The sequence below is a fragment of the Paroedura picta genome, chromosome 3 (genome assembly GCF_049243985.1).
Source record: "Paroedura picta isolate Pp20150507F chromosome 3, Ppicta_v3.0, whole genome shotgun sequence".
Lineage (NCBI taxonomy): Eukaryota > Metazoa > Chordata > Lepidosauria > Squamata > Gekkonidae > Paroedura > Paroedura picta.
This window is the reverse complement of record NC_135371.1, coordinates 156,826,093-156,844,098: the sequence shown is the minus strand read 5'-3', so window position 1 is coordinate 156,844,098 and position 18,006 is coordinate 156,826,093. Positions and strand designations below refer to the sequence as shown.

The following is an 18,006-nucleotide window of genomic DNA, read 5'->3' as shown; positions in this document are numbered from 1 at the left end:
ATAATTTGATAGCCCAGCATTTATTGTTCTGGTCTAAATGACTGTACATTGTTGTTGTTGTTAAAGATGATAGATATTTATCCTTCCTAATGGCTATGACAAGTTAGTCACCTCAGGTTGTATGGTCACCCTTTAGAAAACATCTTTCAAAATCCATGATCTTGGATTCTTTTTTTTTTAATGTGTATTATCTTAAGCGTCACCATGGGCTTAATGGATCATGATTGTAATTATTTGCTGTAAGATGTTTTAGGGGCTGAGACTGATATCAAAGGGAGGCATCAGGGTTTAATTTAATAGTTTTTAACCAAATAGTTCTTAACCCATAGAGGTGTTCGGGAAGGAGGGGGAAATATGCAATTTGAAACACAGAAGATCACAGGAGAATTTCCTTGCCCTTCTGAAATACTACTCTGGCTGAGATCAAACCCCAAACCATGTGCCCTCATTCTCTACATGTCATGTGACTTGAAGAGGTGACTGAATGGGGGTGCCGGAATCTACGGAAAAGCCCCTTCGAGGATCAAACTTTCAAGACAATGGCTAGGATCAAGGATTGAGGTTTTCAGAGAGAAAGACGACAACGGAAACCGTACATTTAAAAATGACAATTGCTCTTTATTTGTCATGCAGCCTTGCATGGAAGAAAGACAAAGATCCATAGCTGTTTGGACAAAGCGTTAGAAGAACCAGTGTTACGGTTCGGAGAGCAGCCGCAACAGAAGTGATTGCCTTTCCCACCTTTGCTTCCCCTTCCAAGGAAGAACCGAAAGCTCCTCCTTGCCATACTGGAAATGATCCCTGTGCATGCTGGAACACAGGATGGGAACAGATCTTATCTGAACTGTTTCAGAAATAGTTCCTTTTGGCAAGGGCACGGTGATTTTATGGGGCTGCAGCTTGATCCTGCCTTCAATGAGATGACAAAGAACGCGCCCAAACAGGAGAAAAGATTTCCAAAAGCATGTTCTGAGACTGAGGGAAAAAAACCTTAGAAGCTTGCCAAGTGGGAAACTCCCATCACTGTCTATTGCCCAGCAAGGGAAGGCACTGAAAGCTGCTAATTCAGCAAAGAAATTAACTTCAAGTACAGGCGTAAATTCCATTGGCGCCCAAAGGGTTTAAGGATGAATCTGAAGTCAATGATAAAGCTTTTCTAGAAAAAAGGCATTTTCCAACCAAGGAGTAAGGAAGCTAGAACCAAGGAGTAAGGAAGCTAGAACCAAGGAGTTAGGAAGCTAGAACCTCTTTCACGTGGAATGCAGCCATCGATCAGGTAGAGATGGTCAATAATCAAGTGGCTTGGTCTCAGAGAAACTGAGCCTTGAAAGCGTTGAAAACTCATGGACTGCAATGGACTTAGAAGAGGTAACTCTGTTTAGGATTGCAGTGTAATTCAGCAAGAAGATTCAAGGAGCTGGAGGTAAATTGCTCTCTACCTCCTGCCCTGTGGGTCAGGATGTCTAGGAAAGTGCTGTATCATTGACCAGAGGGAGACAGTAGCAGCGACTTGCTAGTTGTGGAAGACTTGGAATATGTCTCCATATCATCGAGTTGGAAGGATCCCCTAGGTCAGGGGTGACCAAACTGCTGGCAAGGGCTCATGGTCATTGTAGTCCATGGACATCTAGAGGCACAGTTTGGCCACCCTTGACCTAGGTATTTAGAAGGGGTGGATTGCATGGTTTGTTCATGGATCAGGTTGAATCTAGACTAAACTTCTAATTTCCACTGATTTCATCTTCCTACTACAGATCATCCTCATGTTGTTCCATGGGGGTCTCTGACCCCCCAGGAGCAGCATTTTGGGGAGATCAGTGGGCTACAATCAGATGAAGTGGGAAAGACAGGAGAGTTCCACTCTGCTGATGGAAAACTGAGTTTGGATCCAATTCTGCATCCAAGTGGATCATGTGCCATTCCTGGGTTAGCAATGTGAATCTACAAAGCAATTTGTATGGCGTGTCCATTCTAACATCTAATGAACAGAGAGCTTTTCCCCTCTTCTCCTAGATCTTTAAAGAATTATTTACATGGTCCACACATTGCGGTTGCTTATCCAGCTGTACACAATGAGGTGCCCCTGATCCACACCTGCGAGCCTGTCTCTGCCCGTGGAAATCTCTCACTAGACTAGGATTCAACCACCTATATCCATGCAATGGCCAGCCTCCTGGGGAAAAGGTGAAAGGTCAGAGGGGAAGAGCTTTGCAGAGCTATTTACACACCAGATCGGAGCGTGTCGCTTGCAATTGGCAACGTGGCTCCCATACAGGTTGGTGGTGGTGGTCAACCTTTAATAGACTGTTTTCTTGGTTGAAGTGGTTTTTGATACAATTTTCACGCTGGAGCTTCCTCCACCGCCGGAGGACACACGGCCTCCTCCAGAGCTATAACTGCTACCGCCTCCCATACTGACCCCACTCCCATAACCAGCCCCGGAGCCAAACCCACTTCCCCCTCCAAGGCTGTAGCCGCTGCTTCCCCCGCCGTAGCTGCCGCCACCTCCGTAGCTGATGCCGTGTCCTCCTCCCAGGCCGACACCGTGGCCTCCTCCCAAGCCAAGGCCACTTCCGCCGCCGTAACCGACTCCAGTGGAGGTGCTGACCACAGCTGGAAAACAGAAATTTAAAAAGTTAGATTTCCTCTGTTCCTTGGAAAGAATAACCAGTTTTTAGAGACTCCTTTAAAAAAAAAAGAACTAATCCCAAGCAGGAAAGAGATACTTACAGACGCTAACATTTCCAACACCTTCACCATACAATCTAGTAGAAGAAAGAAAAGATTAGTGGGAGAAATCTGTGCAAAAGCTTTTGCTTTTTAACAGATTCGTTGTCTATTTAAAATAATCATGAATCTATTTTGAACTCAGAAGTATTATCATTTTCTTAGACAAGTAGAACGACCGAAAACTTTTCGGTCGCATATTCATGGGCCTCTCTTTTCTTCATCTTCTTATACAAAAAGCATGTTTGTTTTAATTTTGTTTATGTCAGATCTACATGGAAAGAGTCCTCTACCTGCAAATACAACCCTAACTGAAGGATGGTTAGGAACCGGAAGGGTGGATGTCCGTACAATGTAAATCATAAAATTATATGAACATTTCTTGAACGCAGTCCTCTGTGGCCAGGGCTGCATAAAAGCCATCTTGTGAACAGCAGGCTCCGTAGCTTTGCTGTTGCTCGGCCCACCAGCTACAAACTGTTTTCCTCATTTTCCAGCCCACGAGTATTTGGGCACTTTGTACAGCTTCCCCAGAACTTTCCCTTTCCCTCTGCTTTCCTCTCTAATAGAATCTCCCTATTCCACTCCATTCCTACCCTCTTCTCCCGGTCCTTCTTTACTGACATATGTAACGCTGCATGCTTGATGGACTTCATCTTTACTTTAAGAAGCAAAACCTTAAGGCCTTCATCCAGCTGTGGACATCATGTCCTCTTGTGCTGATCAATAGGGGCACTTGGCCTGGCTCTGTCACTCCCCCCCCCCCATCGAAAGAGCACACGGCTCCTTTTCTAGCAAGGATCTCTTTCCTCCTTGAGCCCCCTACCCACCTGCTCTCTTCTCCTTCCAGCAGCTTCCTGTAGGTGGCGATCTCGACATCCAGGGACAGCTTGCAGTTCATCAGCTCCTGGTATTCCTTGAGCTGTCGTGCAAGTTCCTGCTTTGTCTTCTGCAGGGCTTCCTCCAACTCGTTCAGTTTATGCCTGGCGTCTTTGAGGGCCATTTCCCCACGATCCTCGGCCTCCGAAATGGCTGACTGGAGATTGGCACACTGCAGACCGGAGCAGAGGAGTAGTTAATGCTTTCATACTGCCTGTAATATTTAGAGTGTTGGACTAGGAGACTTGTGTTCGTATCCCTGCTCTGCAGTGGTCAGTTTTTGGGGACCTTTAGGCCAACTGCACGCTCCCAGATTTGTGACTTGGATGATAGGAGGTTAGGAACGTTGGGTAACCGTAGAAGGGTATAAATGAAATGAATTTGGTGTTCTACTGGAATGGCTGCAGTAGAGTGCACATGCATATGGAGGGGAAGAATATTGTAAGCCTCTTTGATTCCACACTGGGAAGAAAAGAGGGATACAAAACTGTTTATCACCCTAAAGTGCTATGCAGCAAAGAAACCAAGCGGTAAGGTGGGTTTAATAATTGGGATCTGATTTTAATCCTTTCTTCCACGATATATCCCAGCTGCATCGTCTCAGCTCGTCTGTAGCGCCGTGCTGATAATCTTGCAGATAATATTGTTCTCATGGCATAAGCGCCACAGGGAAGTGAAGCAAAAGAAGAGAACAAATGACTTGTCTTTACAATACCTCCCGGGCATTGCAAATGAGATCAGGCATCTCTGCCACTTCCCCCCAGGTATCCCTGGCAGGAGGAACAGAGAACGTGGTTCCCACCATGGCACTCTCACACAAAGTGCTCCAACTTATTCCCAGAAACGTATTAATTCAAAGATTAGTAGACGATTAATAAAATGTCAGACTAAGCTTTCTCAACCAGGATTTTGTGAAGCCTTGGGGTTTCCCAAATGAATGGGAGTTGATTAATTTTTAAATTTGTTAAACATTTATCAGGTGACAGGATTGTATGTGGTCATGTTGACCCGACCCGCCCCTTCCCAAAATAGCCAACGATGGGCATGGAGGGGGTGAGAAGGGGAGAGGCCCTGGGTGGGCATGTATGCAACTATGCTTCCCAAGCATATTCTGCATGATCACACCACTTCTGAGGTTTCTTCAAGTCTGAAGAATGTTTCAGGGATTTCTCAATGGTAAAAAAGCTGAGAAAGGCTGACAGACAGTGCAAAAGACAAGGAATTAACCTCTTTATTATGTGATCAGCAGACTTTTCCTTACTTTACAAGCCTTTACTTAAATACCTCTGTTCAAGACAGTTGCTGTCACAAAAGACCAGCTCCCTCATTCTGCCCTTGGAGCAGAGGCATACAACAAGGCTATGCATTCACTTCCTTTTCTGTTTAACCTTTCTTTAAGCAATCTGTTCCCTGTTCTGGAAAATATGATCCCTGTTCTCCAAAATTAGCTCACACTAAAAGCCAAACTCCATGTTATGGGAGGGCCTGGGACGACACGGCCACCAATGCCGTTTAGAGGGGAATTTAGCAGCTCCAGGGGCCTGATTCTGATGGGGCACTTGGTTCAGTGGCACTGTGCAATCTTCTTCTCCCTCTCCCTTTTCATGGGCCAAAATAGTCATGGGGGGCTGTTGGGAATGATCACGTTATGGACGAGGAATATCTGCACTGGGAAAACAGCAATTTCAATTGCATTTCTCTAAACTTGGCTTTATAAATAGCATTCCTTCCCTCATATAATCAAGCTTTAACTGATAACCAGAGACCATACAAGTTGCATTGTACGAGTGCCACAAGATACCTACACAAGGACTCCTCAGGCACTGACAATGAAGCCAGGATTCTCCTCCCCTGCTTTCCCCTAGGTAGTGCCAGGCACTTGCAAAATGGCCACACCCTCCACATTCATCCAAGGAGACCCAGCCTGTTACCCAGTCTTCAATTATTGTTGCCACATTAATCACCGTTACCATCACTGTCAGCAATACAGAAGGTGTGAAATGCTGAGACAGCAGAAGAAAATCCTTCCAGTGTGGCTGCTTGTAGGGTTTTAATAAATTTTAGTAACTTAATTCATATTTTAATATTAATATATGGTTTAATCTCTTGTAATTAATAATGTTGTAATTAATAATGTAATTAATAATTAATAATAATGAGCCTCTTGTGGCGCAGAGTGGTAAGGCAGCCGTCTGAAAGCTTTGCCCATGAGGCTGGGAGTTCAATCCCAGCAGCCGGCTCAAGGTTGACTCAGCCTTCCATCCTTCCGAGGTCGGTAAAATGAGTACCCAGCTTGCTGCTGGGGGGTAAACGGTAATGACTGGGGAAGGCACTGGCAAACCACCCCGTATTGAGTCTGCCATGAAAACGCTAGAGGGCGTCACCCCAAGGGTCAGACATGACTCGGTGCTTGCACAGGGGATACCTTTACCTTTACCTTTTAATTAATAATGTTGTGAGACGCTTGGGCCTTTGGGGAATGGTGGCATAGAAACGTGACAAACAAACAAACAAATAAATAAATAAGGAAATATCGGCCTTTGAATAATTTTACCCTCACAATAATGATGCTGTGAGGTAGGTCAGGTTGAGAGGGTGTGATGGGCCCTTGGTAAGCCAGTAAGCTTCCATGGCAGAGTAGGGATTTGAACCCGGGTCTCCCAGTGCAAAATTTGACACTCCTGAAATAAATGGCTGTAAGAAGAAGGATTGACCCACTGCTGAACTGACAAACGCATGTCCAGGGCTTCTGTGCTCAAAAGGCAGTGTTTCAGAATTGCAATCAGCAAGTAATTTGGTGAAGTCAGCCTTGAAGGGCTATTTTTAAGCTGTCTAAGCTGCACCTGTGTGCTCACTAGTGGCATCTAGTGGTCACAGGTGAGGATGCAATGGAAAACCCCGAGCACACATCCTGGGGATTCCTTTATTTAAGGTGGGCTTCCGCTTACTTCCTCTTTCTTCAGTAATAGAAGATCAGTGTGTTCTTGCTGAAGCAAGGAGCAGCCATTAGGCTCTCAGCTCTTCCATATGTTGTCCTGCCTGCAAAGCTAGCCATAGAGGCTTGCAATGTGTTTTTTTTTTTGTAACTTTTGAGCTTTTGGACTCTGCTTCAGTAAGGAGACTGAAGCAAATGAATAGGATATATTTTCTGTAAATAACCATGCAGTAAAGATTGCTCTCCTTAAAACCGCAAAGCACTGTGAGTCTGAATCTGTGACTCATCCACAAAAGTAACTAGTAACTGCATCCTTCTGAATAGCTCCGTTATGCTGCAGCTCTATTTCTCTGGAGGGACCTAGGACCAATTCTAGTCCTAAAACCCCAACACTGTGCAAACAGACACAAAGTCTCCACTGGTACCTGTTTCTTCAAAGCATCAATTTCACTTCGCAGCCGCTGGATCATCCGGTTAAGCTCTGCAATTTCCGTCTTTGTGTTGCGGAGATCGTCTCCGTGTCTTCCAGCAGAGACCTGCAGCTCTTCATACTGATGTTCAGGAAGGCATAGAATGCAAAACGTATGGTTAGCATGATGCAGACAGGGAAATCCTGCTGGCATAGAAACATCAGGGAAGGAAGGGTGAACTGTGATACGATACAAGATAGTGTGCTGTTCCTCCAGGGGGACTGGTCTATGTAGTCTGGAGATAATTTGTAATTCCAGGAGAATTCCAGACCCCACCTTATTTATGTTCTCTGTTTGCAGCCCAGAAAGTGTTTCACAATAGAGTTCCTGGTGGTATTGGTTGTGAGGGTTGGAAGTTGGCCATGGGAATGAGGAATCAAGCACAACTAGACCTCTATCCCACATTTGTGGGCTTCAGATGGAACATCTAAATGCCCCCAAACACATACTGGAGGTAAAAATGCTGAAACAAGTTAAAGGGCAGCAAACGTTAATGACACCCCTTTGTTTGCTGCCTTAGACAGCTATTTCATTCCTTCAAATAATAGGAAAAGTTCTGAATAGTAAGAGGAGCTAAGCTAACAATATGATAAAACCAGAGCCCGTTCATCACCCAGCTGTCTACTTGGGGAAGTCAAATTGGGTAGGTTAGAACAGGTGGAAGTGGATGCCCCTATAGCCATGTCCTCTGACTCTACTTCTAATTTCTTTGGATTAGAAACTGTCTGATTATTATAGATTATTATATAAACTGTCTGATTATTCCATCAGTTGGAAAGGCTAATTACCTTGGATTGATACCATGATTCAGCTTCACTTCGGCTTCTGTTGGCAATGTCTTCATACTGTGCTTTGACCTCAGCGATGATGCTGTTCAAGTCCAGGCTTCTGTTGTTGTCCATCGATAACACCACAGAGGTGTCTGATACCTGCTGCTGCATATGAGATAATTCCTGCAAGGAAGACCACAATGGACTCAGCTAATATATATAGGACACAGTGGAGAATGATGGCGGTTCTGAAGACAGCTGAAGACATACCCTATCAGAGTACTGGTGAAAATGACTTCAGAAAGTGAAAATCTTAGCTCAGTTCTCCTAACCCGAATATGGCTTCGACACGTCCTGCAATCAATTTGGTTAGGTGTAGGGACCTTGAATCCCTGACTTGGGTGGCCCAAGGAAGCCTAAGTTGGTGAGATGTTGGTAGCTAAGCAGGGACAGAAATGATCAGTGTACTTGGATTAAAGACTGCCAAGTAAGCCCAGGGCTTCTACCATAGAGGCAGGAAATGGCAAACCCCCTCTAGATCTCTCTTGACTTGAAAATTGCCAAAAATAGGAAGGACCTCAAGGAAGGGGGAAATTATGTTGGGAGGTTGCTAGTTAGCATTATTATTTTTAAATCCATTCAAAAAGAATTATCCATCAAAGTTGTATTTCCAAAGGCAAATGTATAAGACATGTCTGAACCAGTGGCATGCATTGTTATGTAGACAATTACCCTAATCCTACAAGAGGGAGCTTTAAATTGGTAGCTGCTTTTAACCCATGGAGCCAAAGTAGCTAAAGACTAGACATCCCCACCCATACTGTGATGATTATCCAAGCCTCATGGAACTGACTTTTTTGATGTGTATCTTCAACTACTGGTTACATTTCCTTTGAAATATTTGCATTATCTCTCAGAAATGTCACTTTAGGACAGGGGTAGTCAAACTGCGGTGCTCCAGTTGTCCATGGACTACAATTCCCATGAGACTGCCAAGTAAGTCTCATGGGAATTGTAGTCCATGGACATCTGGAGGGCCACAGTTTGACTACCCCTGCTCTAGGAGTTCATCCAGGGTCCTTTTGTTTTACAAAGAGGTGGGTCACCAAAGTATTTGTTTTGATCATTGTCAAAACCTGCATAAAAAGTATGGGTGGAGGGGGGGGAAATGGAACTTCCCTCCCCTTCTTTGGGAAACTCACATTTTGAATCTTTGACATCTCACATCTTGGTACCAATAAAACAATATCATTGTGCAGGTTATTACACTTGACCTTTCAGAAATCTGCAACCTAACCTACAATTCAGATGCACTGGATTATATTGTGCAAAGGTGCAACAGCACAACATTGATGCCATTTGAAAGCAGGTTCTTATATTGACAAGACTTAAATGTCCCGTGATATCCCATGCATAGTCTCCATGGTGCTACTGCTGAATATTATGATTGCCTAACTCAGTAGTTGAACGGTAACGTCATCCTGAACAGATTCAATTTATTGCAAACGTTTCTCAGTTGGAGCGATTAACATGACTCAGATAGCCTGCCAAGGAAGAGGGTGGATTTCCCATTACTAGCAGTCCTCAAGTTCAGACTAGACATTGTCCCAAAGGAGATGATTTATTCAAATACGGTTTTACTTGTCTTGATCCTGAAATAGCTGGAGGAAATCGGGCTTAGGTTGCACAAGACGTGATAATTGATGTCACTAAGTTTCTACTTGCCTTAAAATCCATTTGTCTCTTCAAATAAGAAGGTAAGTGGAGAGGGGGGAGAATCACTGGGAAATGTGGCATGTCCAAAGGGGAGGGATGTGCTTTCAAATTTCTGACAGAGGAGTACACACGTACATCTCAAGAGCTGATGTGGGGTAATCTTTACAGAGACCTGGGCCCATTCCGCACACACTGGATAATGCACTTTCAGTGTGGTTTTTCAGTAGGATTTTCCTGTGCAGAACAGGTAAATCTACTTCAAAAGTGCATTGAAAGCACATTATCTAGCATGTGCAGAATGGGCCCTGGACTCAGATCTCTGCTTGATATGAAACTCATCATCTGCCAAGTCCATGGGAGGACACCGGGGGGATAGGGGTAAGGTTGCTATTCTCCATGTTGCCAGCATTAGATTGAGGCCAAGACTGCACACTTATCATCTGAAAGGGCTCCTCTGCCTAATCCCCTGCTCAGGCTTTTGCCTGAACCATTCCCCTGTCAGCAAAGCCAGGCCAAGTAGCCTAACCTCACCAGTCTCAGCATCAGGCTCAGGAGATGATTTAACTGACGGGGTGATTATGGTATATTTTAATGGAATTTCAAGTCTTGATGTTAGCTGACCGAGACCTTTTTGGAAGGAGCGGCCTACAAATCTAAGGAAATAAATATGAATGAATGAATGAATGAATGAATGAATGAATGAATGAATGAATGAATGAATGAATGAATGTTGGGAAACTGGAAGTCTGGGGGTGGAGCCTAGGGAGGACCGGAACGTCAGAGGGAGGGGAATTGATCTGTAATTCCTGGAGATCCCCAGGTCCTACCTGGAGACTGGCATCCCTATGGCTGACCTTGGGCCAGTCATCCTTTCTTAGCCTACCTTACTTCACGGGGCTATTGCAAGGACAGAAAACCACATAAACTATTCTGAGCTCCATGTTAAAAGTACATAGCGCTTTAGTAGAGCTTTGCAGGTAGGATATCCCCATTTCAATGCCCCCCCCCCCAGTTTAACAGGGCTGGGAAAGACCTGCCTGACCACTGGAGAGGTGCTGTGAATCAGATTAAACATTATTTGCGGATGTGATTTCATATGTTAGTTCCAGCTCTAGGGTTAGAAATTTGGGGTACCCAAGGTAAGATGCTCACCGCCTCAAATAGTGCTTTCAAGAACTCAATTTCATCATTCAGTGAGTCGGATTTGCCTCCAAGTTCGATCTTGTTCATATAGGCGCTATCAACATCCTGCAGAAAACACAGGGAAAATAATGTTCATTCAAAAGGAACATTCCCGCCACCCCTGTGCCCAAAGACTAACAAGTCCAACCATTCATTTGGTGTCTTGAACAATTCGGTATTTGAAATATTCAGTTGGCTCTCCTTTCTAATGATCTGTCGAACTACACAAGGACCTTGTGATTTGTGGGACTCTTATGAGTGAGAGTGCAGTGGGAGAGTGGAAAGAGAGTAGAAAGAAAATTCTCAGTTGAAAGGCTTAGCTATCATGGTACATGAGAGCCACTACTATCAGCTAATTCCCATGGAGGGGATGGCTGGGCCATTGATTGAACCTAGCATCAAGAGGATGCTTATTAAAAAGTAATCCTTACCTTCTTCAGCACAACAAATTCATTCTCTGCACCTGTCCTCTTGTTAATCTCATCTTCATATCTGTGGAAACAGCCAAGAGAAAAGATTTCATTAGTATGTTTCAATACAAGCACCTGTCATAGAGAGAAGAGTATAATGGCAGCCAAATCAATCCAGCCAGTAGGCTATTTTTCAGTCTTCTTTTCACGAATGTTCTCCCAAGATGTTTGGTCCATGGAGACTGGCTGCTCCATTTCCATGAATACTTTTTGGAAATCAAAGTGATTAAACCTTGCAGAAACTATCTCTGTGTTGCATAGTTTACCGTTAGGATTGCAGGACCATGGATTTCATTTTGTGTCTTGAACAATTCGATACTTGAAATGTTCGGTTGACTCTCCGTTCTAATGATCTGTCATACTACACAAGGGCCTAGTGATTAAAACCAGGGTTGCATAGTGGTTAGAGCCTAGAACCGGAGAAATAGAGGTTCAGGTTCACCGACAGAAAGCTTACTGACTGTCAGCCAACCATTCTTCCTCTCCCAGTCTAACCTTCCTCGTGGGATTGCCGTGAGCATAAATTGAAGAATGGGACAGCCATGTACTGAGCACCAAGTTCTTTGGAAGAAAATGAGATTAAAATATAATAGAAAACAATCACACAATAGTCTGGTCATTTGAACTTCCACTCATGTGTGAAAATGCCTCTATAAAATAGCAGGTAGATATTGACAGAAGCATGAATTCTGAGTCAATGTATCTAATTTTTAATTGACGGAATTCATCCTCCTTCTTTAGTAACTTGCTGGGAAAAGTCAGTTTATTTTTGAATTAATATTAAGAAATACCAAGTCAGATATGAAAGGTTGGGTTCCTTTGAAATCTTAATGGAAAGGGTTGGCCAAACAGATTTTTCTCCACCTTCCCCAAGTAGCTTCAAAATTCTCTCTGAGGATCAGGGAAGCCTTGCAACTCAAACGTACCATAGTACAGATGTGCTGCAGTGATGGTGGGTGAGATAAAATTACCTCATTCTCCCTCCTCAGCTGATGCAAGTTGCCAGAAGATGGAGAATGACACCAGTTCAGTCACAGCAAGCAGCTTGAGGAAGGAGATGGAAGGCTAAGATCAGCTCCGCCAACTCTTTCTGTGAACTGTTCTGTTGGCTCCAACCCTAACTAACCCATCAGCATTCTGCTATACTTTAATTATATAGATAATTCAATGTCATATTTTTACTATGGACTTAAGCTTGTTTCTCTATCATTCTGTCCTGAAAGAGAATACTAAGATGAGGGATAGGGATGACTGACATCCCTCACAAAGCTGCCTTTCCCATAATTCATAATTCCCAGGATGACCGTCAAAATGGAATAAAAGCAGAAGTTTGAGCAGAAGAAGTATATCCCCAGCTCTCCTACTCTTTGCTGTCTTGTACAGCATGTGACTTGATCTTCCTTATTCAGCAGTGTGGAACTATGAGTTCTGCTGGAACTCTTCGTCTTTCAGTGAGCACATGGTCAGTCTCTGAGACTCACTGTGGTATAGCTACATGGAGGGGTCAATGGGTGGTCCTTTGTTGGCATGAGGCAGGTTAGGCTACAATGTCTTTTAAGCCCAACATACTGCGATTCCCTTTTGCTAAGACTTTCTCCATCAGGTAAGGTCTTTTTTTCCCACTTGAAGGAGAGTAACTAACTGATCCAAGTTACTGGAATGGAGAAATTGAACCCAGCTGATCAGTTCTGTTGGCCAATATGGGTAGATCACAAGAATAATCAGTAAAATAAGAACAAGGGCTGCTTCCTGTATTGCATTTTTAGGTATACACTTAAAAGTTCATATCGCAATGAGATACATTGAGAAACACAAATACTGTATGGGTATATACAGCTATTTGTCAAATGTAAGCAAATTGGGAGCAAATTTATTTTATTGTATTTATTTATATTTTAACTTATATAACATTGCTCTCACAGACCCGTGGCAGTTTACAATAAAAGAATAAAACAACAACCCTTAAAATCCCCAGACATAAAAGATGGCAATTCAATAAAATTAACCCCCTATCTCCTTCCCTGTCCAGCTTGCAGTCCGGAGCTCTTTCATTAGGAGAAAGAGTCCTGATCTCATTGGTTCTAGGGGATCCCCTGATGGTAACTCTGGGACCACAGCCCAGCCTCAACCATATGCCTGGTAGAATAGCTCCGTCTTACAGGCCCTGCAGAAAGCTTGTAGCTCCGAAAGGGCCCTCAGCTCTTCCGGAAGCTCATTCCACCAGGTTGGGGCCAGGGCCAGGCGAATTTCCCGGGAGCAAAAATTCTTGCTGCCATGAAAACTATGGAATAGCCCTCCCAGTTATTGGTTGCAACTGTTGTAAGAGTATTGGTTGAATCCAACCGGCTTTCCTGCTATTGAAAAAGAAAAGAACAGCAGGTGTCCCCTCTGACCACCAGAGGTCTATACTGGGGATCATGGGACCTGCATGGGCAAGAGCCATATGGGGTTGCATCTGTAGTACGGAGGGGGATTTGGGGGGGATTAAATGGAAAATCAGGCTGGATCCAACCCTACAGCTACAGCTTAAAAGGGAGGTGCTACCTCATGCCGAGGATTAAATTTAATCCGTGCTTCTTTAGCTAGGCTTGGCAAAAAGAGCTGGTAATAGGTGTGCTCATGGAATTTCATGACTTCAGGCCCATTCAACCCATCGAGTAGACAAGATGGGGCTGGCATCCACTAGAAAAGAGACTGGAAGGATTTGTGTCTGGCAGGTTCTTTGTAAGGGCTTTTGATGCTAGGCTTTGGATTCATTTTGCTTTCCAGCAAATGACTTTCAACAAGTTTTGAATGGATGATGCTGGGGAGGAGCTTGGAAGAACCCATATGGGTTTCTGTGCAGTGTTGCAATGCTGTGAGCAGAAGTTAAGAAATGTCTGTCTCTCTATTGCTTTCAGAACTCTAATAGACATGACCTCCCTCTGCCGACCCTTGGCCAGCTAAGTGGGTTGGTTAAGTGCAAGCAACAACTTGGATATCAGTTACTGACATTTGTAATTTCTCATGCACACATTAGTGGTACAGCATCTGTCTGGATCAATTCAAGTAGGGCAAGTTTTAAATCTCAGTTGTCCCAGCCAATAAGGTGGCAACTTCACTTGCTGCCAGATCAAGGGGATACAGGGAATGTGTATTTGGGACTTGACATCAGATGAAACATGCCTAAGATTGTTCTGTCTATCTAGCAAGCAAGGCACTTAGAATTTAAAAGGAGTATTTTCATTCATGCAAATTGGGATGGATGGGAGAGGCTTACTTGTTTTTGAAGTCTTCCACCAAATCTTGCATGTTCCTCAGTTCTGAATCCAGCCTTCCTCGCTCACCAAGTAGACTATCGTATTGCCTCCTAAGATTATTAATATACACATCAAAAAGGGGTTCAATGTTGTTTCGTCGAACCGTTGTCCCCTGCTCTTGTAAGAGTGTCCATTTGGTTTCAAGGACTTTATTCTGTTGTTCTAGGAATCGGACCTGCAAGAGAGAAGAGGGGAGAGATTGGTGACATTGGATTACACAACTGCACAGCCACTGGAAAGAAAAGGATGCTGTCCAAGGTATGTGTGTGGAAGAAAGAGAAAGAGCGAGATGCAATGCACAGCTCTTCTATGGAACCTTAGCTTTCATCCCCAACTGAAAGGATAAAAACAATAAGGATAAAAGCAAAGAGAATTATTCAGGTGAGTAGCCGTGTTGGTCTGAAGCAGCAAAACAAAGTTCAAATCCAGTGGCGCCTTTAAGACCAACCAAGTTCTATTCAGGGTGCAAACTTTTGTTACAAAGAGTGCATGCACCCAAAAGCTTATACCTTGAGTAAAACTTTGTTGGCATGCCACTGGACTTGGACGGAGAAGGTATAGATGGAATTTTGAAAAGTGTTCTGGAACACTAGCAGTCCTTGTTTTGAGATTGAACCTGGGACCAGATCCTCTGCAAACACAGACCAACATAACTTAATTAGGGGCTAATAAGGACACCACTTGGTGTCTATTCCAATTTTGTCAGAAGGATAATAAGACATAAGCTTTTCCCCAAGCAGCATGAAACAGACTGACATATGCATGCCTTTTCAAATGCATTCCCCCCCTGTTGCATGTTATTTGTTGCATTTTTTTAAAAAATGTCTTCCTTCTTTCAAGAAGGTCCATACCTTCACATTGGCTCCCTTGAATGTCAAGTGTGTTGCAAAGGCATGTGTTTCATCAACCAAACTATTAGCAACACCATAACTAATAACAAGCATTCATGAAACCACCAGGCAGGCTGAAAAGTCTAATTTTGGGACAAAATAAGCTGCTTCTAAATCTACTCAGTTGATTCATGCAGATAATACACTCTGGACAAATTGCAGTTTCCAGGGGTTTTTTAAGCTGCAGTTAATGAATAAAGTACTTGTCCCTGGCCCCCTCTCTCTATTTTTGAAGCAGGGACCATCCCAACTAGACAACTGTCTGTTTTCTCTACTTTGAAGATCCATATTCACTTGGGAAACCAAAATGGCTTGAGGTCATCAGGCCAGAAGACTAGGAACAAGCAGTCCACTTCTCCTTCTGTGGTTACTTGTGTGTCATCAGTTATACCATAGAGCAAGGATGCCAAAATTAATTGCTGGAAGCCACTTATTTTCCAGACACTGAACCTATGGAGCTGTCTCATATTAAATCAAGCCATTACTTTATCAAGGCTAGTATTGGCTACTCTGCCAGTGGCTCCCCAAGATCTCAGAAAGAGGTCCTACTACCAGAACCTTTTCTCCAGAGATGCTGAGGATGGAGCTGAGTACCATCTGCACGCAAAGCTGATGCTCTACTGCAGAGCCATGAGACATGGTCCCTGGATATTACAGGCATCCTTGCCACAAAATTGCATGTACACAACCACTTTAGGGGTGAAATAAAAGAGCAATTGTCCCTTCTTACCTATCCCTACTTATAATGTAGCATTATGGAAGAGAAAACACTTGCCTGTTATAAATCATCTCAAATTATTGCAGTGGAAGATGAGTGGGATGAGTCCCCTTAGATTTAGAAAAGCTCCCAGTATTCAAGAAGGCATCAATCTGGGTACTTACCTTGTCAATAAATGAGGCAAATTTGTTGTTGAGTGTCTTGATCTGCTCCCTCTCATGTGTGCGCACTTTCTGGATCTCTGGGTCAATCTCCAGGTGAAGTGGCTGCAGGAGATTCTGGTTGACTGTCACCTCTTGGATGCCGCCGGGTGGGCACATGGGAAACCCTGGTCCACCTCTTCCACCAAAACCTGGCGCCCCTACTGCAAAGGCAGATCCAGGAACTCCAAACCCTGGTCCACCAAAACCAAAACCTGCGCCACCTGCGCCACCACCATAACCAAAGCCAGCCCCTCCACCAGCGCCGTATCCACCACCGAAACCTGATCGGTAACCTCCACCGTAGGAAATTCGTTTGTTTCCACCTATGCTGTACATGCTTCGACTGCCAAAGCCACCACCGAGTCCATAGCCACCACCTCCACCTCTGGCGCCTCCAACCCGAGCGACGGAGTAAGAGCTAAAACTTGATCTACCGCCGCCGCTACCACCAACAATGGCAGAACCAGAGGAGAAGCCCCTGCTGCCCCCTCCGGAGGATGTTCTATAGGAGATACGGCTCATAGTGGTGGTGGTGGTGGTGTTCAGAGAGGGAGAGGGGAAAAATTGCAAGGAAAGGTTTTGGCTACAAGCAGAGCTTCAGGGAAAGAGCAGAGAACGAAGGAGGCAGAACCCCTCTGAAATAGAGGAGCGGGAAATCTCCCCTTTTATGTGCCTGGAGAGGGGGGAAAAAAAACCTGGCAAGAGATTCAAGGCAATCTGATATGTACATCGGCTTGCCTTGCAGCAACTTGTCTCATTAAACACACCTACTCAACAGTAAGAAGGCGGGACGGGGAGGGGGAGAGGCATCGTCTGCAGACAGAGAGGAAGGCACCGGAGGAAAATGAATTTTCCCTTTTTCAAGGAGGGTGTGCCATAAATGACAAAAGAAATGGGAAATGAGATTATGACCACAGTGTTTGCATACCTGGGATTTTCGACAGTTCACCTTAAGAGTCTGTTCGCACAAGGGTAGGGAGAGGAACGTACTGTCTGACTTGGACATCATGACAGGTCAGGTGGATTTTCAGTGCTCCACCACGCGAAGGTCTTCAATGAGACTTAGGAAGGAACAAGAGCTAAAGCAGGCTGACCTCTGCCCAACTTGACTTCTTTTGGCTTTTTTGGGCAGTGATGGGCTCGAAGGATTTGCCATGGGCAACAGTTTGATCTCTGCTGTATGATTTAATATAATCAACCTCTTTAAAATGGTGTATAGTGGTTCACTGTTCTTAGATTGAGGACTTCTCAGTGAAATGGGCTGGACAGGGAAAGCACCTCAGATGGACACAGACCTTCAGGGCTTTGAGACGAGTGTTGTCTATTTCAACTGAGCCATTCTCTGGGATCACTGGCAGAGAATGGTCTCCCCACCCTTCTATCTGAGAGCCTTTCATTAGAAATGCATGAGATTTTAGCAGGGATCTTCCTCAGGCAAGAGGTATGCTATTAGGGTCCTTCAATGAAGATGGTCTATCCTCTGAATGATGCACAGAGGCTCCTCAGAGCAGGGTCAGCAACGGATTCTCCTTTAGAGAAGAAGCTAGCACTCCTTTCAATTGGATTTCATTGCCTTAAGGAGTCCCAGTTCCAAACATTCAGCTGTAACGGGGGAGTAATCTTCACATACCGTTCATTATCTTTGCGGAAGATTTCAAGCTAATCTCCTTTGCATCTTTCTAATTTTAGTACATGCGCTGCCAAAACAAGTACTCTTCGTGTACGATTTCAAAAGGCTTATACATGC

General features: G+C 44.3%; 1 protein-coding gene across 1 annotated transcript; it reads right to left on the bottom strand.

The window, feature by feature from the left end:
• Positions 1-597: 597 nt before the first annotated feature.
• Positions 598-16,910, bottom strand: LOC143833273 (keratin, type II cytoskeletal 6A-like). The gene is made up of 9 exons (XM_077328885.1): positions 16,221-16,910; positions 14,409-14,623; positions 11,111-11,171; positions 10,650-10,745; positions 7,800-7,964; positions 6,967-7,092; positions 3,558-3,778; positions 2,731-2,765; positions 598-2,613 (listed from the first exon to the last, which is right to left on the bottom strand). Exons 1-9 carry the CDS (start codon positions 16,779-16,781, stop codon positions 2,297-2,299), a joined length of 1,797 nt encoding a protein of 598 aa, XP_077185000.1. The 5' UTR covers positions 16,782-16,910; the 3' UTR covers positions 598-2,296.
• Positions 16,911-18,006: the final 1,096 nt, after the last annotated feature.

What these genes read in the sequence shown, in the direction of transcription:
- LOC143833273 (XM_077328885.1), bottom strand. Translation starts at nt 16,781, where the DNA reads ATGAGCCGTATCTCCTATAGAACATCCTCCGGAGGGGGCAGCAGGGGC. An exon ending in GTGGAAGACTTCAAAAACAA is followed by an intron (nt 11,172 to 14,408) that starts GTAAGCCTCTCC and finishes CTGTTTCCACAG; the next exon opens with ATATGAAGATGAGATTAACA. An exon ending in TGAAAGCACTATTTGAGGCG is followed by an intron (nt 7,965 to 10,649) that starts GTGAGCATCTTA and finishes TCTTCCTTGCAG; the next exon opens with GAATTATCTCATATGCAGCA.